Here is a 20,833-nt window from a genome sequence, read left to right as displayed (position 1 = left end):
CTGATTATACACATGAATTTGTATGCTGTATTTTTTTTTTGGTGGTCTTTAACTTACTCTTTTATTGCCAAGTGTAAATCTTGTAGTTCGTATATATGTTGTTACCTTTTACTTACTAATGTATTCTACCTAAGGACTTGTAAGTTGATTATCAGTTCACATATCTGACCCTTGTTGTTCTTTTCCTTTTTTGGGGACCAAGAAGATAAAAAGCACCTAAGGCCACTGCTGTTATTGGGGAAAATTGTAGTGTCTATAAAAATGAGAAGTAGTAGCCAGGAGGTTGGTTTGTCAGTACCTGGGTGGGTGTCCCCATGATGCAGGTAATTAGGATGTTGGAGAAAGAAATGCGACAAGAAGGGAGCCAGGTACAAGTGCATCCTTTATCCATTCAGTGGTTCACCAGCACCAGGCACTGTGCTAAAATACGGAGGATACAGTGAAGTTCAGGAAACCTGCTACCTTTAGAGGCTGTCTGGGAAAGAGAAGCATAACAGACAGTGGGAGACAGGGTGATAGGACTGTAATAGGCATAAGCCCAGGATGCTATGGGCACACAGAGAGATGTGCAGGACTGGCTTCTTAAAGGGAAGCACTGTCTAAGCTGAGGCCCAAGGAATGAGTAAGAATAGGTCAAAAGAGACATGGAAAAGACCTTCAGGCAGAAAAAACAGCATCTGCAAAGGGCTTGAGGAGCTGAGGGTATGGCTGAATTGGAGGACAGGGTAAAGCCAGGTCGTAAATCCACATCAGTGAGCTTGGACTTTTAAACCAAGTGCTTTTCTGTAGAAAAGTGTTATAATCAGAGGAATGAAATGACGTGGTTTATGTAAGAAAGCTGATTAGAAAGACAATTCTGGCTGCAGTGTAGACATCAGACTGAAGAGGAACAAGACAGGTAGACCAGTTGGTGGCATTGCTGGTAACTCAGGGGAGTTGATGTTAGCCAACTGATGACAACATCAATCAATCCACAAATAAAATCAGAGAGTGTGAGCAATGGGAGGTGACTTAGAGATGACTTAGCATTGGAAAACTAAATCTCCAGTAGGGTAGATGACATGCCCATGGTCATATGGCACAGGTGGGGTGGAGATGCAAAGCTGGTACTTGAGCCAACTAAAACTGAGGTCTTCTCTTTCCAAATCCAGTTGTCTTTCTGCTGTGTTTACATGGCCAGGTATTTGTTCAATTCCCAGTGTGTGCAAAACCATTCAGCTAAATGCTGGATGGATGGACATGCACAAAGCTTGACCTAGCTCTGCACTCTGAAATCTTTCATGTGTTGTTCCCAGCTCTATGTGCTTGGATTAGACATTAAAGTACTGGTAATGAAGGGAGTGGAGGGAAGGGATGGAGACCTGTCACCAGCAGGAACGTGACTAGGTGGGCCCCAGTGCCCATTAGGGAGCTGAGGTGGTTTGGGATTTCATCTTTCATGAAAAATACTAGGTTGGTATTTGGTCCATTAAGCCCCATTTTTGCTAGAACAAATCAAATATAGACACTTAAACGAGGGTGTTTGATGCAATCCTGTTGATGGAAGCATCTCTATTTCTGTTCACGTCCCGGTTAGAGGAGCTCAGACTCTTTGGTGCCTGCCATCCCCACCCTTACGCAGTTTCCAGGGCCCCTGGCTCCTCACAGCCACAGATGGCCATGAAGTTCTACAAACTGCAGACACTCGTGGAGATGTTTTAGGGAAGTGGCTATGGGCCCACTGTCAGATGTGCCCAGTTTGGACAGTCAAATGGGGAAATGGCATAACACGAATGAGGTAAAGAGCATGGGCTTGGGCCAGAGGGAGCGTGAGAAACAAACATGAGTCAGGAAAACAGCACTGAAGCTGAGCTGGAGAAGCATTTCACTGCCGAAACCATGTTCAAATGACCTAAAAATAGTCCCTGAGACCGTGGGGACCGCCTTACATGTGGTGGTTGCTTTTAGTTATTTTTCAGATTGCAAAATTGAAGAGCTCTCCCCTAAGTGGGAAAATAAAGCTTTGCAAAATAGTAATGACTGCAAATCTTTCATTTCCTTTGCAAAGCATTAGTCACCTTTAAATATGGTAGCTCACTTATTCCTCCCTTCTCTCTTACCCCAAAACACCTCACCTAGTTCTCCCTGAGGCAGTGGTGAGGAGCAAAAAAATAGAAATGTTCCTTCTGCTGGTTTTTATTCATTCTTTTATTGAATAAATATTTTCCCTAACACATGGTTGGTCCTGCCCAGAAAAGCAATGTTATATAAGGCCAAGCTTCAGCCTGCAGGGGGTTTATCCTTAATAAGTGGAGATGACCCACACATACAAGTACATAAGTACAGAAGATGGAAAGCGGTAAAACCTCATAAAAAAACACAAGAAGCCACAGAAAAGGAAGCGTTTGCATCCAGCTGAGCGGTGTGGGAAGGGCGCTGTGGAAGGCATGCATTGGATCTGAGCCCTGAAGGACCGGCAGGACTGGAGCTAGAAAAAATGAGAGAAAGTAAACAACAGGAGCACAGTCCCAAGGCCAGGACAGTGCAGAAAGCGTGAGAGCAGGGGTCAGTAATTCTCTTTGCTGGATCTGTTTGTGAAAGAGACTAATGAGAAATATCCCTGGAACTACCCACTCATGGAGGCTTGCAGATAGCAGACTAGAGGAGGTTGGACATAGTATAGAAAATGGGAGCATTTGTTGTTGCTGTTGTTTGTTTGTTTGGAGTGGAAGTGAGGGTGAGCAATATTTGTAACTTGGCCAGCAAATTATGCTTTAAAATGTCATTCTTGACAATAGTGCTTCAAATACGTTGGAGTGACAAGAGATGGGAAACAAAATAAAATATAAACCAAAATAAAAATAAAAACTAACCAGCACATTATGTACTTTGATCACAATGTCTTACTTTTTATGTATGGTTATTTCACAGTTCCAGTGATATCCCCAAGCACCCTTCTGCCTTGGAGGTCTTGGTCCAATTTTCCAAGGAGTCCCAATAATCTGCCAAGTGCTCACACATGCCCCTGTTGTGCACTGCACAACCCATGCTGCACACTGTTCTGAGCATTGTTCTTACACACAGATAGCAAAACCATAATCCCCACTGGGCCCAACATCCCCACCTGGCACAGTGTTAAGGGTTAGCACACCATGCCCACTGCTGATGCCAACAGTGTCATTTACCCATCAGCCCCCTGTGTTGGTAGAATTAACAATGTTACTCGCCACAGTAACCACCCCAGCTGGCCTGGACTGCATCATCACACTGCTCTTGGTAGACCAGAAACCTACTGATGCTGCAGGTGTCCCTGCTAGTGTGTAAGGTATTGCATGCCCAGTACAAGCACTGCACAGATATGCAGCTATCACCCAGCCTTGGGGCAGATGTTTGTAAAGTCCCTTCCCCAAAGTAGTTCCTATGAGGCAAGAGAGAGAATTACTTTCTTTTATACTATGCTTGCCAGGGTAAGATCCCTCAGCAAAGCTTCCTGGGTTCCCAGAAGTAACAGTTCTTTAAATTCACACCTCATTTACAAATACATGTACACATCTTACCCTGAGAATACATTAAAAGCTGCCAAGGGGTGGACTAAGCTGAGTTCCAGGACCAGCCACCTTGCCATTTCCAGAATCAGCAATTCTCTGCTTCTCTTTCTGGTTTTTATTCATTTTTTTTATTGAATAAATATTTTCCCTAACACAAGGTTGGTCCTGCTCAGAACCAACCATGTGGTGAACTCCCTCCCTGAGCCACTGTTACCCGTTCCTAAAATATGACCTTCAACTGGGATCATCCAGGTCAACCATAGCTTTATAACCTCAACTCAGCAGGGATTGGAATCTCAGCACCGTTTTCTGCAGAAGAAATCCTTACCCTACCTGTAAATTCATATATGAAAATTAATTAAAAAGACACCACACAACACATCCTTGTTGTCAACATGCGGGGTCCAGCTCAGCCAGGATCCAAACTGAAGAGGGATGGAGGTGGAGGACTAGGACAGGAAAGGGTATCTCATCTCCTGTTCTTCTCATCTTTCCTGTTCAAACCTTAGTTCTTGTTCAACCAAAATGTCTGTAACAGAAATCAGAAATAATAACAGCATGAAGAGAGTAAAACTGTAGAATCAGAAATGAGAGACGTGCCTGAGACACATTGTTGAAACAACAGAATAGGTTTTATGGATTGATTGACATGTACCACACAAATGAAACGGAAAAATTAGGATAATTCTAAAAATTTTAAGTTAGTAGACAAGAAAAATGGTGATTCCATTGATAGATGAAAATGAATTGTGAAAGAAATAGTTTTGGGTATAAGTAAAACAGTCAGTTTAATATCCCATATCTAGGTCTCATTTCAAAAATACTCTGGTTTAATTGGTTCAGGATATGCCCTCAGCATTGGAATTTTTAAGGCCCTCAAGTCAATTCTAATTTTGAGACAAGATTGAGAATCACCTGCCTGGAGGAATTTCCATTCAGAAATTCAGACCCTGCAGTCTCAAGAAAGGTGGGGCTGAGGAGATGCAGATAGTTGAACCCTCGTGGAGTGACAAGATTGCTGGAAAGAGAGAGAGGAGAGAGGGAAGATAAGTAAGAAGCAAACACCAGGGAAAGGCCCTCCTCTCAGGGACAGGAGGGGGAAGGAGCAGCAAAGGTAGCAAGGAATAACCAGGTAGTAGAAGGGCAGGAAGTTAGAAAACCATGGGCCCTGAGGGCAGAGAGGCTTCAAACTGGAAGGGGGTGTCTCAGGGAGGGGTCGGGCAACAGCTTTAAATGCCATGATGAGGTTGCCACCCCAATAACTCTCATCATTGCTGACATTTCAACATCTAGGTAAACTGTTTGACTAACACTCTAGCTTTGCAGTTTCTCCTGACTCTTTCTATTTTATTCTCCTGGGCTGGAAAGATGTGACATGAGGGTTAACACCAAAAGAAAGAATTATATGCCCAAAGCCCACAAAACTCCGTTATCTGTTTATCTGCCACCCACAGATGTAGGTATTTCTCTACTGATAAGATGCAGAAGTTATGAATTTCTTGATAGCCATTTTAATACTCTAAGATTTAGGATAAGGAGACCCTAAAAGATTAATTTTTGGCTGCCATTTGGTGCCCACCCAGTCCACCTCACAAAGGTTCACGTAGCAGATGGCTCAAGAAGGATGTGAAATTGCTCTTTGAACTGAGGGGCAATGTCATTGGCCTCTTCAAAGTATTAGTAAAGTGAGATTAACCAAAACTTGAAAGGCCACTGGGTACATTTCCAAATTTCCAGAGCCTATCGTGGTCTTGGTGAGTCAGGCAACTGAGAGCTGTCCATAGCAGCATCCTACAGAGCCACCCAACACAGCCATTCATTTCAAAATTCAAAGAACCTGCTGCATTTTGGGCACTTGGCAAATAAATGTGCATGACAGAGACAGTCCCTGCCCCTGCAGAGCTTTCAAACTAGTGAGAAAAACAATCAAATAAGTAACAAAGGTAAGTTCCAGGGTGGAGGAAGCACCTGGCATAAGCATTTACCCGAATCAGGGTTGGGGGAGAGAGCTTCAGGAAATCTTTTCTGGAGAAATAGACTTTTAAGCTGAGATTTGAAGCGTGAGTAAGATTCAGCCAGACACAGGGCAAAGAGAAGTAGGTTCCAGGAAACAAAAATGTCAGACATTCACCCAGTGAAGACAACAGCAGGTGTGAAAGCCAAGAAACTGCAGAGCTCAGTTCATTCAAGAAACAAAAGGGTTCAATATGGATGGACCGCAGATCTGTGGATGGAGGCAGGGCATGGGCAGGCCCCTCTCTCTTCCCACCTTCCCCTCATATTCGGGCAAGCCATAAAGAAGTGATGTCAACTAAAAGTGTGACTCTGTCCTCACTCATGCCTCTCTGCTGAGCACCCTTGGTAAATTACTATCATCTTGCCTCATACTCTGTATCTCTGTTACTTTTCCTACTGTCAGCTACCACACCTGTAACATTCCTTGCACTTTATCTGTGAAAGTACACAATTCATTAGCTTACCTCGGGAACTTACCTTTACAAGCCTTATGCTGAAGGAAACAAACATGAAGTAAACAGAAATTTTCCAAGCCTCTGGGGGGATGTCCTTATTTATAGACTATCTTACATAAATGTGCATGGGAATTCAGAAGCCCTAATTTCAACTATATAAAGTAAACAAAGTGAACTAAGTGATGCAACTTGTTTGGAGTATATTCAGAGCTCCTCACTGACTCCAAACTCCTAGCCCTATCTACTTGAAACTATTTATTTTCTATGCCATATACCTTCTTTGTCCTGCCATGAGAAGTAGCCATGCAGGTAAGAATCACTGTGGGCATCCTGTAATGCATCCATGGAACGCATATCTTAAAGAATTCTAGGCTGGCGTGGTGGCTTATGCTTGTAATCCCAGCACTTTGGGAGGCTGAGGCGGGCGGATCACAAGGTCAGGAGTTTGAGACCATCCTGACCAACATGGTGAAACCCTGTCTCTACAAAAAATACAAAAATTAGCTGGGCATGGTGGCACACGCCTGTAATCCCAGCTACTCGGGAGGGTGAGGCAGGAGAATTGCTGGACCCAGGAAGCAGAGCTTGCAGTGAGCCAAGATTGCACCACTGCACTCCAGCCTGAGCAACAGAGCGAGACTCCATCTAAAAAAAAAAAAAAAAAGAATTATAATATTAGTGATAATGATGATAATTATTGTTTGTTCTAGTCACCTCATTCTCAATCTGGGGGGAACATCCAGACAAGTTTGGGAAAGCAGAGTGATACCAGCAGGGCCCAGGCGAGGAACTAAATGCCAGCCCTACATTTATATCACCCTAAAATTGACACCTCGTTAGATATGTTTAAATTGTGGTAAAAGGTACACAATATTTACAACTTTAACCATTTTAAGTGGTTCACCATTTTGATCATTTTTAAGCTCTGTAGCATTTTGTACATTTACCTTGTTGTACATCCATCACCACTATCCATCTCCAGAACTTTTACATCGTCCCAAACTGAAAGTCTACCCATTAAACAATAACTCCCTGGCTTAGTCCATTTTATGTTGCTATAAAAGAATATCAGAGATTGAAAAGAGGTTTATTTAGCTCATATTCTTCAGGCTGAGAAGTTCAAGGGCATGGCCCTGGCTCCCGGCAAGGTCCTTACTGCTGCCTCACAATGTGGCGGAGAAGATCAAAGGGGAAATGGACACGTGTGAAAAGGGCAAAACCTGAGGGGCATCCTAGATTTATAAGAACCCATTCTCATAGAAAAAATCCATTTCTAGAGCTTACTATCACAAGAACAGCATCAAACCATTCTTAGGAGATCCATCCCCATAACCCGAACACCTCCCACTAGGCTCCCCCTCCCAACACCAACACACGCAGGACCAAATTGCAACATGAGTTTTGGTAGGAACAAACGAACCATATCAAAACCATAGATAGCATTCCCCACTGCCTCCTCCTCCAATCACATGGCAAGCACCATTCTACTTTCTCCCTCTATGAATCTGACATTGTAGGTTTCTCATGTAAATGGAATTATACAGTATTTGTCCTTTTACGACTGATTTATTTCACTTAGCATGTCTTCAGAGTTGATCTGTGTGGTAGCATGCATCAGAATATTCTTCCTTCTTAATGCCTATGTATAGACCACATTTTATTTATCCATTCATCTATCAGTGGGCACTCGGGGAGCTTCCACCTTCAGGATATTGTGAATAATGCTGCTATAAACATGGGTGTACAAATATCTCTTCAGGTCCTTGTTTTCAATTCTTTTTTTTTTTTTTTTTTTTTTTTTGAGACAGAGTCTCATTCTGTCGCCCAGGCTGGAGTGGCTGGAGTGCAATGGTGTGATCTCCAATTCTGCAAGCTCTGCCTCCCAGGTTCATGCCATTCTCCTGCCCTCAGCCTCCCAAGTAGCTGGGACTACAGGCACCTGCCACCACGCCTGGCTAATTTTTTGTATATTTAGTAGAGATGGGGTTTCACCATGTTAGCCATGTTTTCAGTTCTTTTGGGTGTGTACCCAGAAGTGGAACTGCTGGATCAGATGGTAATTCTATTTTAATTTTGGGGGGAACCACCATATAGTTTTCCAAGGCAGATGTACCATCTTTCATTCCTACCAACAATGAACAAGTGTTCCAATTTCTCTATGTCCTTACTAACACTTGCTATCTTGTCTTTTTTTAAAAAAAAAATAGTATCCATCCTAATGAGTGTAAGACAATATCTCACTGTCATTTTGATTTGCATTTCTTCTAGTTATTAGTGATGTTGAACATCCTTTCATGCATTTGTCGGCCTTTTATGTATCTTCTCTGTAAAAGATCTATTTAAATCCCTTGTCCATTTTTAATTGGGTTATTTGGGTTTTTTGTTATTGTTGAGTTACAGGAATATTTTACATAGTTTGGATATTAACCCCTTATTAGAGATATGATTAGAAATATTGTTTCCCATTCCATGGATTGCCTTTTCACACTGTTTATTGTGTCCTTTGATGCAGAGATGATCCCTTAAGTTTTACACCCTAGGGCCTCTCTTGCTTCACCCTACTCCCGGTCCTGAATATAGCCCTTGACTCTTCCACAAACCATTTAACAAACTTCAAGTATTTGAAATGACAGAGATCACCCTTGGGTTTCTGAAAGTTTAAGCACAGAATTTCATTCTTCCATCTGAATTCCTTTGACAATGTGGGATATTCAAATTTAAATGTTGTTTTTGAAGCATAACCTGGCCTTTCCTAATGGTTACAAGAGATCAGCAACTTCAAAGAAGGCTTTCTGAGAGCACTCCCATTGTGCCATCCCTCAGTGGAGATGGAAGCTTTTGAACTCTTGTCAGATATTACAATGTGCCAAGCACTGTTCTGTGTCTTTTACACGTGTTAACTCCTGTAATTTTTACAACAGCCTTAGAAGGTGTATGCTGTTTGGATCTTCACTTTACACATTGAGGAGATGGGGACAGAAAGGTTGACAAAATTGCTGGAGGTAACATAGCTACTAGGTGGCAGAGCTAGGATTTGAATCACAGAAGCCCAGTTCCAGATTCTGTGCTCCTAACCAATGATGAACTGTAGCTGATGCATCAGCTTCCCCACATTTAATTTTTTAAAGTTATTTCAGACTTTGGCACCTTCCAGTGAAGTTGGTTTCCAGCAAACTGCATTTTTAGGCTTCACTTAGACATCGTGGCTCTTCTCCTAGCATTTCTTTTCCTTCTCTTGGCTTCCAGAAAAGACTTACAGCCTATCCTCACATAAGCAAGATCTGAGCCTCCCTGCAAATCCATGCATTACTGCTTAACACTCTATTTATGGCTATATGCATGGGTAAAAATCAGGGCTGACAGTTAAATCCTAGGCATATTGTGTTAGGGCAATAACGTTCCATCTCTGCTCCCTCATCCCAGCAGACTTGGAGAGCTAATGGAAAGCTGCACCTGATTCTTAGATCCAAAAAAGCAAACCCCACTTCTCTGGCTCAGAGCCAGCAAAATGAATGCCGTAATAGCAGGTTCGATGTCTCAGCAGGCCATACCTCTCAGGGAAAGGGATCATTCATGTTCCCACATACTCTCTTTAGCTAACGATGGTTCTATGTTTGTTTGTTTATTTGTTTGTTTTTGAGACAAAGCTTTACTCTTGTTGCCCAGGCTGGAGTGCAGTGGCATGATCTTGGATCACTGCAACCTCCGCCTCCCAGGTTCAAGCGATTCTTCTTCCTCAGCCTCCCCAGTAGCTGGGATTACAGGCCTAAACCACCATGCCCGGTTAATTTTTTGTATTTTTAGTAGAGACGGGGGTTTCGCCATGTTGGCCAGGCTGGTCTCGAACTTCTGACCTCAGGTGATCCACCCACCTCAGCCTCCCAAAGTGCTGGGATTATAGGCATGAGCCACAGTGCCTGGCCCTATGTTCTCTTATATTCTTTCACCAATGTTGAATTTAAATGGATTAGGTAAAGCAGCCCATCCCAGCCCATCAAACAGCATGTCTTATTGAATCAAGTTGATTTACCCAGAAAGGCCTCACTTCTTTAGGTTTGTGGAAATACTACAGCTATTGACAAACGTCCCTGATGGGTTCTTTTCCCCTGCCTGGGTTCCAGTACCTCATTAATCCTGATGAGAAAATGGCTTGTTTTTCTCCTCCTGCTCTAAACACCATGACTTCTTTTTTCCTGCAGCATCCTATGGCTCTATTTTGAGACGGGTACCTGGGTGTATCCTGTATTTGCCAAACTCAGCCCCGTGGGTCTAGCAGCTTTCTTCTCTCTCAGCTACGTCTTCATCGCCAGCATCTACCTACTTGGAGAGAAGCTCAACCACTGGAAATGGGGTCAGTGTATTTCTTTCTTAGCTACAGATGTGCTTCTTCCGTGCCCGCCTCTCCCCTTCACCTGGAAACAGAAAGAAAAACTAGCCCCAAACAGAAGCAATGATGCTTACTGTCTTTGTCCAAAGGACTCAGACAGGTCCTGCCAAGAGGTCCTGCCAAGGCAAGAGGAGAGCGTTGGGGGTGGGGCACTCTTTTAAAGGACCCCATCAAAGGATCTCCCCTCCTCCCCCAAACAATGTGTCATTTAACTTTAGAGCTAAAAATAATCTTCTTTAGAAAGCCCAGGACCTAGAGAACAAGGTATTACCATCCCTAGCATGAATAAATAAAATTAGGGGTCTCCCCCTAACCCAAGTGAGGGCTCCAGGGACACAAGCTTTGAAAATATCAAGGTTTCATTTTGAGGGAAGTGAGTCCAGATAGTTCTCTCAGCTCCTCCCGCCTCCTCCCAACTCAGCAGTGCCTCATTAGGCTGCTCCTCAGCCTTCCATAAGACATTTACCAGACGAAATCACATCCTAGACTTGAGATTGAAATCCTCATTCAGACAGAGTCTTCAGCAATGAGAATATGTCAGTAAGTTAAGCTTTCTCATTATAGGTGGGTACAATCCTGTTGCTTCTTCCTAAGAAAAAAAAATCATCTTAACTTAGTTAATTTTAAAATGGAAGATTTCATTCTCCTTCCTGCTTCCTCTCTCCCCACCCCACCCCAGAATATTTTTTTATTGTTGGAAAAGTAACTACCAGAAAGTCAGGCTGTAAAACACCCATGACTTGCTTCCCTACCCCAGGAGAAGCGCAGGAACTCTCCCCTGATTCTGTATATAAGGAAGGCAAAGAGTCACACCCAGTCCCCCACATCACTCGCCCACATGCCATTCTGTTCTATCAAAATAGAGATGGCAGAAGTGCCATCTTCCGCCCAATCTATGAACTGGTGTGAAAACATAAGCCCGTGTATGCAAAAAAAACCTGACAGTTTCAGAAGGTTCAGTACCAGAGTGTGCATTTCTGAGAGGAAGCTGAGACCCTGGAGAAATAAGCATGCAACTTGGATGTATCACATGTTTTCTACTCTTGGAGAATTTGACTGGTTTAAGAAACTCTCAAGGGCAAAATTCTCTTTGAAAGCAAACACTTAAAAAAATGGAATACTAAAAATTACTTCCCAATCAGGATTCCAAATCACAGAAAATTATCGCAAAAAAAAAAATGTGTTGACATTTCAGATGTGTTGACATATAATTCTAACTAGTTTTGGCTCCTTGAAGTTCTGGGTAAAGATTTCTGATGCCTTCCCCAAATCTCTCTCTCTATATATATATTTAAAGAAGCTTTAAGATATAAGAAGTACAGAGAAAAACTTGATTACTTAGAGCTTAGAGAACAATAACTTTTAAAATCAGTTGTATTGAGTTCAATAATGTATTGAGTTAATTTTTAAATTGTTACTCTACGGTGAATTTTAAACACCCATTGAATTAAAAAACAAAATTATCATCATATTTATTATTATTGAAATTACTATTCTCAACACAATGTTCTTAACAGGCCTCATTGTTTAAGTACTGCATCCAATTTTTAACTATAATTAGGTCCCAATAAACAGATAAGCTGGCATCATATGGACCCTTAATTACCTCATGTACATGCAAGTTTTCAAGTAAGTGAAAGAGACGATTGTAAATGACTGTACTTACCTCTCAAGGTCTTTCTAGATTTTTAACTTTTTAAAGAAGAGAATGGGTAAAAGGTCCTATTTAACATCAGAATAAGATCAGAAATGTATTAAATCTTGAACAGATCTTTATTAATTATACATAATTTAATAAGAATTATTAGATTTGTTAAAGTTGCAATGCAGTGAACACTTTTACATTGCTGAAAGCTAAATAACCTATGTGAACACATTTCCCCATGTCCTATTCTACTGAAAACACTTTCTAAGGCTTCCCCCAATTGACTGAAGAAAGTCCACACCCTTGGAATGACACACAAAGGCCTCTGTGACCCAGTCCCTGCTTTGGCTTTTCCTCTTCTATATTTGTGCCCCAGTGGCACCAAACTGCTGGTTTTCCCTCCACGTTGATGTTGTTTCTTACGTCCACGGGGTTCTGTCTCTCCTATCCTCCAGTCTTTGCCTGGCTCATACTCATTCATTTCAACACTCGCCTCTTCCAGGAAGCCTTCCCTGGTCAGCCCAGGTTGGACTTCATGTCCTTCCCAGTGCTTCCCCCTTTATCTCCCAGTCACCAGACTTACCATTTTATCATGTCTGCTGTTTCACTACTGCTTTAGGGATTTGTTTTTCCACTAGACCTCGGGTGTCTTACGGATTAGGGGTATGTCTTTTTCATCTTAAAATCCCCTATTTCCATCAGCTTTCTCATTGCCTCAATCAGTGCGGACAATAGAATATCCAAGGGCCTTTTTTCCTAGGTGTAAAGTACAACTTTTTGCAAAGGTGTTCTGGAGATGACAGATAAGGAGTGACTCCAATGGCTGTAGAGTATCGGGCAGGGAGTTTTAAGGAGTATAGGAGGGTGATGACAAGGCGTACCAGTTAGAGAGTTGTTGAAGACACGCATGTTAGGGCAGAAAGTATTAAACAGGGGAAAGAGCACTGGAATAGGAATCAAGAAAGCCAGGGTAGATCGAGACCATCCTGGCTAACATGGTGAAACCCCATCTCTACTAAAAATACAAAAAATCAGCCGGATGTAGTGGCGGGTGCCTGTAGTCCCAGCTACGCGGGAGGCTGAGGCAGGAGAATGGCGTGAACCCAGAAGGCGAAGCTTGCAGTGAGCCGAGATCGCGCCACTGCACTCCAGCCTAGGCGACTGAGCGAGACTCCGTCTCAAAAAAAAAAAAAAAAAAGGGTATGTCCCTCACCTGGCCGCAAACCAACCATGTATTCTACGGCGATGCACTTCAATTCCTCAGTGATCAAACAGCCTCTAAGTACAGTGACCACCAAGCCCAGGTGGCCTGAGATGATCACTGTCTATTCCTGCTGTGCCAGTATTCATAAGGTTAAATATCGTCTAGGCTTGGGCACTCAGTTGTCTGGTTCCCCTACCAGTGAGCCTTTCTCCAGATCTTCGGTTCTGGAAACTTATAGATAGCCACGTATTCTGTCCAAAGCCAGAGCTAAGCCTATGTTTTCCCTCCTTCCACAGCCTGAGCCCCCTTTGATGACAGGAGACATTCAAATGAATGCTTTAGGGAGGCAGTCGGGGGCTGTGGTTAGAAGAAAAGTTCTGGTGCCAAACTGCCTCAGTTTCTATCTTGGCCCTGCCACTTGTACCTGTGACACTGAGTAAGACACTGAAGGTCTCTGTGCCCCAGCTTTCTCTTGTCCTAGTGGAGATAATGCTAGTGGCCTCCTCCTGGGCTCACGGAGAACCTCAGATGACTTGCTGAGGATCTAGCGCCTACAGCAGGACCTGGCATACAGAGTTAGTCACTGCTGCTGGTCATCTTATTCTCCCTCATTCTCCCCTTCGAGTTGATGTATAAATTACCAGTTTCCCAGCTGCAAGTGATTAAAGGTGACAGCTACCTGACAGCGGACGGACAGAGATGATGCACGTCCTCAGGTACTTATAGCGAATAGGAGGTCAGGCTATTGGAGTCTAGAATCTGTTGGAATCTCTGCTTCTGAAATCCTGAGACACAATTGGAATCTCTGCTTCCAGTGGCCCGATTCAAAGTCACCAGCCAAGTACCAAGTGTCAAGAATATCAGGCGAAGTATCAGTCAAGACCCACTCAATGTGACAGCATCTCTCTAGCAGTAGTTCTCCACCTTGGCTTTTTACATCACAGAAACACTAGGGGAGTTTAAAAAATAATAATTCCCAGGCCTGCCTTAGGTCAATTAGATCCATATCTCTAGAGATGGTGACTCGACATGGGTATTTTTTAAAGCTTCCCAGTTATTTTACCTTGCAATCGGGATCCAGAACCACTGGTACAGAGCAACGCTTCTCAAACCTGTGTAGACCTCTGATTCTCATCAAAATGAGGATCTTGGGGAACCCAGAGATCTTGTTAAAGTGTGGATTCTGACTTAGTGGATCTGGGGTGCAGTTTGAGATTCTGCCCTTCTAACGCATACTCCAGACATACTGAGGCTGCTGGTCTGAGGACAAGGCTCTATTACATCTCAGGACCCTGGACTCCTCCCAGGGTGGATAATTCTGTCTACGGCATCCTTGTGCAGTGTGGTGCTCTCCTCAGTGGGCTGCTGGACTGAGAAGGGTGTTGGTGGTGATGGTCACAATAGCTGAACATCTACTCACTTTCTCCCTCCTCCTGTGCCACATCAGTGGGTGAATATGGACAAGAGAGCAAGAAGGACAGCAATAAGAAACCATACTGGGAATCACATGTTAACTTGGAAAGTATATGATGAGGTCCTCCCAGGGCACGCAGTTGCAGGGAACTGGCTTTGAGCGTCAAGGAGGCAAGTGTTGTCATGGCCCACAGGAAGGTCCTTCAAGAACGCACTGAGGCTCAAAAAGCTCACAAAAGGTTCCTCAGGGCTGCCTGGCCTGACCTGTCACCATCTCACTCCCTGCCCTGGGCTAGCCTTTCTGTGTCATGAGGCAGAGGGTTGGGCAAGCACAGAGTCAGTTACTGGGACCAGTCATCCCCCAAGAAAGATTCAATTTCTACTTTTTGGGAGGAGTTAGATGGAATGTTAACTTCAAACCATGATAGAAGCAGATGGGGGAAGCTGTCTCTGGCAAGACATTGAGAGCTTGGCTCACCATGACCATGACTGAACACCCAGGCATGCCTGGGGCAGGTTCTCTTCCACATTGACTGGTGGCAAGAGGCAATCAGGACATCCTATCAAAGGCTCCCTTCTCTGCCCCTTACGTGCTTAATTTTCTTTTTTTTCCTTGATGATTGATAGCACACAAGGATGCTGACACCAGCACACAAGCTCCTCAGGAAGAGAAAATCATCCCACAAGAGATATGGGGCACAGAAAGGGGCTAAGCACCTCCAGGCCCAAATGGCAGGGCCTCTGCTATGTGGGGGTGGTTGGAGAGACAGTCAGCTTACCCAGGGCCTGCGACCCCTCTCCCTATGCCCCTGATGGACACATGCCAGGAGTCAGGCTGTCCTTTGTCGGGGCCCCTAAGACCATAGGTCCTTCTCATCCTAAGGACAGACTGTAAGCTGAAAATTCCAGCCTGGCCAAGTGGCGCTGGGAATATGTCTTGGACAGAATGACGTGGAAACTTTCTTTTAATATTATTTGCCATAAACCAGGTTTTTTAAAAGGCAGATTTTCTTGATGAAAGCTGCCTAGAGGCCATCTAGTCCACCTCCTTGTTTTATTCATGAAGGAATTAGATGAGTTTTGTCTTATTAACTCTGCTTATTCCATAACAAAAGAATTTTATCATGCGATGACTCCACAGGTACTTCTAAAGTATGGTCCTGCTGGGGCAGCATTTAGTCAATGACAAAAATTTATCTCCATTTTGCCTTTCTTGTCCTAACTTCATCTCCCTAAACTCAAAAAGAGCCCGCTTTGGATTAGCTTCCCTGCCTCTTCCTCAGCCTCTTTCCCCCAGGAGTTTCTCCAGCCAGCCCTCAGCTCCCTGTCCTCCCTAGACTTCTGCAGTGTGAACATAGGATTATCAGTGCTCAGACCTCATTTCTCTAACACCTGCTATCCCTCCAACCAACAATCTTCTTGCCCTTTTCTGAGTCAGCCCACTGAAACCAGGCAAATGTTCTTCAAATTTTCAATTCCTGGCATTCATTTTTGTGGTTGTAGATACACAGGTGTAAATCTCTGAGAATACTATGTTTTTATTTATCCTGAGTTCTAACTATTGGAATAATAAGGCATATAATTATATATGGTATCTATGATGATGTTGATTGAAACAATAATTTCTTGGCCATGCCTGCAGTTTCTGTTCAGATCTTGCAAAGATGGAGGCTAGAATCTGCTTCTGAATTCCTGAGACACAGTTGGAATCTCTGCTTCCAGTGGCCCGATTGGAAGTCACTAGCCAAGCACCAACTGGTCAAGAATATCAGGCGAAATATCAGGGCTATAAAAATATTTCTAGCCCTTGGTACTATCTGACAGCAGTTAAAGGAATAAAACAAGTCGGGGTGAATCTAACTTCCTATCTGCCAACTAGGATACTTTCAACTGGGAAAAATGCTTCTCAATCAAGAAAATATTTATAATAAACGTAATTTTCCAATTACAACTTAAAATCCATTTTGTGAATTTGGTTTGGGTAAGATATATGATCTATTATTAAGTCAACCGTTTCCTTATTTCCAACTACGCATTATAGAAACATGGTCAGAGGGCCGGGTGTGGTGGCTCACACCTGTAATCCCAGCACTTTGGGAGGCCAAGGCAGGTGGATCACTTGAGCTCAGGAGTTTAAGAGCAGCCTGGCCTACATGGTGAAACCCCATCTCTACTAAAAATACAAAAAAAAAAAAAAATAGCTAGGTGTGGTGGCGCACACCTGTAGTCCCAGCTACTCGGGAGGCTGAGAGGTGGGAGAAACGCTTGAATCTGGGAGGCAGAGGTTGCAGTGAGCCAAGATCACACCACTGCCTTCCAGCCTGGGTGACAGAGGAAGACCCTGTCTCAAAAAAAAAAAAAAAAGAAAAAGATAAAAAGCTTGGTCAGAGATAAATTTGAAGACTTAAAGAAGCCTAGAAACTGCTTAACTCTGTGAGAATTCAAGACTAAGACCCCACTCGCAGTTCCCAGCTGCTAGAAGCAAAAAGAAACATGATTTTTGCAATGTTCATTTCATGTGAGTCCCTACAGAATAAAATGACTTTGGGAGCGCCACAGAGACCCATTTGGGAACAGTGCCTTCTCTAGCATGTGGATGGGTATGTGGGCATTTCTGAGTGTTCCTCCTAGCTACTTGGTTTTGGACAGAGGACTCTAATCCAATGGAAGGAGCCACCTGCTCTCCTCCCCCAGCAGAGCTTCACACCACCACATCTGCTCCTGGGTGGCTTTTCTCCAGACCTTCGTGTTCTGTTGCATTTCTTAAATGGAGAAGGGAATCTTCAGTCCTCAACACCTGGGGTGGAAGGACTGAGGTTATGATTACAGTTAGGCTTGAGGGCTTGGGGATTGGTAAACAACATGGATAAAAGAAAGTTTTAGGAATCCTCAGAGTGACTGCAGGGGTAGGAATTTGAGAAGTTTATATTGACCAAGTTTATATTGTCCCTCTTGTATGTGAGCTGGTTATTTAATTGAAAAAGAATTCATTAAAGGCCCGGAGTATACTCTACAGAAAGAGGAGGTACTGTGCTTGTACTTATAGACCTAATGTAGAGAAGGCCTAACTAGGGAGGAGAGAATTCACATCAAAAATGGAAAATAAGGCCAAGGGTGGTGGCTCTTGCCTGTTATCCTAGCACTTTGGGAGGCTGAGATGGGAGGATCCCTTGTGGTGAGGCCAGGAGTTCAAGATCATCCTGAGCAACATAGCAAGACCCTGTATCTAATAAAAAAGCAAAAAAAAAAAAAAAAAAAGCTGGGCATGGTGGTGTGCACCTCTAGTGCCAACTAGTCAGGAGACTGAGGTTGGAGGACTCCAGCCCAGCAGTTCAAGGCTGCAGTGAGCTGAGATTGTGCCACTGTATTCTAGCCTGGGCAAAGACCTTGTCTCAAAAAAAAAAAAAAAAAAAAAGGAAAAACAGAAGAAAAACAGAAGAGAAAGAAGTAGACACACCAATGAAAACAATGTGAAACCCATAAAGCTTGATAAACAATAAGCCTCAGCTGAAGTGACTGGGGTAGTCTAAATTGATGAGGAGCAGAGGAAGAAGAGAGAGCTTTGATCTTGAAAATTTTGCATGAGATGAATACAAGGACAGCCATGAGGACTGCATGATCAAGAGGTGGCCATCCTAGGAAATCAGTGTGATTAAGGGGCCACAAACAGGACTTCAAGTCACCAGTCACGATAGCCTCTAAGAAGTGGAGTTCCAACAGAATGGAGTGAGTATAAGATATCCAGTGTTTACTGTTAAGGATAGAATTGATGAAGGTGGCAGGGTTTGAAGGGTGAACTGTGGAATTAGGAGCATGGATTTGCTGCAGGAATACCAAGCCAGAACTACCAGTGCTGTAAGTTCTGGAATGGAGGAGAAGTTTTTAAAGTAGCATTGACAGTATGTGGCAACAAGCACAAAGGATAATGAGCTAATGAAATTTCATAAATTGCAGAGCTTACACAAAGATTTATGATCATTAAATATGGAGTACCAACTTGTTGGCTGAATAGAAGTCATTCTACAAATCTAATGCTATAATTTCAGTAGAATAATGCCCCTCTAATGAGCTTACTCAAACCTAATCCATATGCCAGTACTTTTCCACCAGGCTGATGAATTCATTTGCTAAGAGGTCACAGAATGACCCCAATTAGGTGAACATCCACCCTTCTATTTCCTCTCTAATTTGATGTGGTCTCTTCATCTCCATCTGCAAAGTCTCAAAGTTTGCTGATGGATTGTGTGTAGCCTGCAAACACTCACTCAGAGCCACAGCAATATGCCTCCTCTTAGCTATGCAGAGTACCTGAAGGCAAACAGCGTCGTGGGTGCCTGGCTAACTGTGAACCCAGCACTGAGGGAGGATGGCAGAGTTGTTCTCTGCCCCTGTCATCGTGGCAGCTGTTTTTCATAACTCCTAAAACTGTATCTTGTCACCTCGGGAAAAGTGTGTTCAACTTTCCACTGCCCCAAGTCAGAGTGAATCTCTACCCACACAAAAATACCCATTAGGGAAAGCCTGAAGCCTGAGGTCTGTCTCTGTTCTTGTTTGTACAGGTGACATGAGGCAGCCACGGAAGAAGAGGAAGTGATTGCACACCATTTTCCAAGAACCAAGAAGGAAGAAAACACAAGAGATTTTTCTCATCTTTTTTTTTTTTTTTTTTTTTTTTTCTGGTGGAGGGAGGTGGTGGAGCAACATAGAAAGTAGGAGGGACAGAGAGTGATACTTAAATTTAATAAGAGGTTCGTGAAGGTAGCTTAACTTGAGAACTCTTGGTTTTTTGAAAGGTTGACTGCACAGGCCAAAAACAACTCCTGCCATCTCAGAATTAATTACCTTTGACCTTCGTGGAGGATGGTCTCTGGTTAAAATCTGGCCAAAGAAACTCACATAAACTTGGTGTTAGAGAACATCTAGAGAGAGAGAGAGGAACTTAGAGTCATTTAAACTCTTCAGTTTACAGAGAAGGATGCTGAGGACCTAGATGAGAAGTTACCCCTGCACAAGGCAAAAGGGTTACTTAGTGTCAGAACCAAGGCAATGACTTCTCTCTCTCAGATCTCCTAGCTACCGGTCCTGGGCCATTTTTTTTTTTTAAATAATCCCAACTTTTCTTTAAAAAACAAGCATTTCAGTAAGCTGTTATTTTCATGGATTGCTCTTCCATTTTTTTCAGTGATCTAAAAATGTAGGGAGATGGCTACTACTGAAGTTGTCTGTCTACTTGGGATAGTAGCAAATTAATTGAAGACAATGGAAAAGTAAGTTATAAGAAATACGGGGAAATCTGTTTCTCTTCTGAGCAAGCATTCAGGGCAGGTATAAACATCAAACATAGTGACATTGTCAAAACCTCTTCCATTTGAATACTGATTAATTCATCAAATAAATGGTATATTAATACATTTTACTTGCAGAAGAATCTGGATGGGAAGTGATAGAATTATAAGGGCTGTTGAGATTGCTTTGCTACAAAGCACTTTTCTGAATTAGTGTGTGGTTTAACAAAGCTGATTTCCAGATGCTTAACAAGGATTCAAGAGCCCTGCTGTGATTTTCCTAGTGTTATTTTCCTGGCCTTTATTTGTGGGCACATTTTTTAAAGAACACAAATGGCAAATGGCTATTGGTGGGTAAACATATTTGAGTCTACTAGTATGTCACTAGGCTCATATGGGTTGGGGTGTGGACACTGAAGGAAATTGGACTTGGACTTCCCAACCTAACATTATATAGGAGAAATTTGGTAAAAATGAGCAAGAGTGGTCTTGAAGGGTTACAGAAGAGGACACAATATCTCAGGGAGGAAGGCAGCCCAAGGGAAGACCAGGACAGGCACCAAGAAACATGTTTAATCCCCACTTCTTTTTCTATTGTTCTGTTAATATGGGCCTCAAGTCTTTTCCAGATGGAGCTGGGAATACCACCTCTTTCTCCACATCTACTGCTGCCTCTTCACTGCTCCAAGCACCTGGTCTCAGCGGGAGCTCAGAAGCAGTTGCCACAGTGGAAATTCCCCAAACGTGAAGCCCTCAGGGGATCACCCAAATTTTCCACACCCGAGAGGTGACTCGGGCTATGTAACTCTCAGTCACAGTAAGCTCTTGGTGGGGATGAGCCTGCAAATTTCTATTTGTGGCTTTACTGGCCCTAGGACCAAATTAAACCTTGATTGCAGCA

General features: G+C 43.2%; 1 protein-coding gene across 2 annotated transcripts in view; it reads left to right on the top strand.

Annotated features, from left to right (window-relative positions):
- Window positions 1-20,833, top strand: part of ADTRP (androgen dependent TFPI regulating protein) — a 66,331-nt gene extending 45,498 nt beyond the window's left edge. For both annotated transcript variants that reach the window (XM_054492402.2, XM_063665800.1), the window contains 2 exons: window positions 10,198-10,349; window positions 19,207-20,833. In XM_054492402.2, the coding sequence (XP_054348377.2) occupies window positions 10,198-10,349; window positions 19,207-19,241 (187 nt within the window). In that variant the 3' untranslated portion in view covers window positions 19,242-20,833. The remainder of the gene's footprint in view (window positions 1-10,197; window positions 10,350-19,206) is intronic.

This window comes from Pongo pygmaeus, chromosome 5 (assembly GCF_028885625.2).
Source record: "Pongo pygmaeus isolate AG05252 chromosome 5, NHGRI_mPonPyg2-v2.0_pri, whole genome shotgun sequence".
NCBI lineage: Eukaryota > Metazoa > Chordata > Mammalia > Primates > Hominidae > Pongo > Pongo pygmaeus.
Note: the sequence above shows the minus strand (reverse complement) of the source record. Positions and strands in the feature narration are given on the sequence as shown.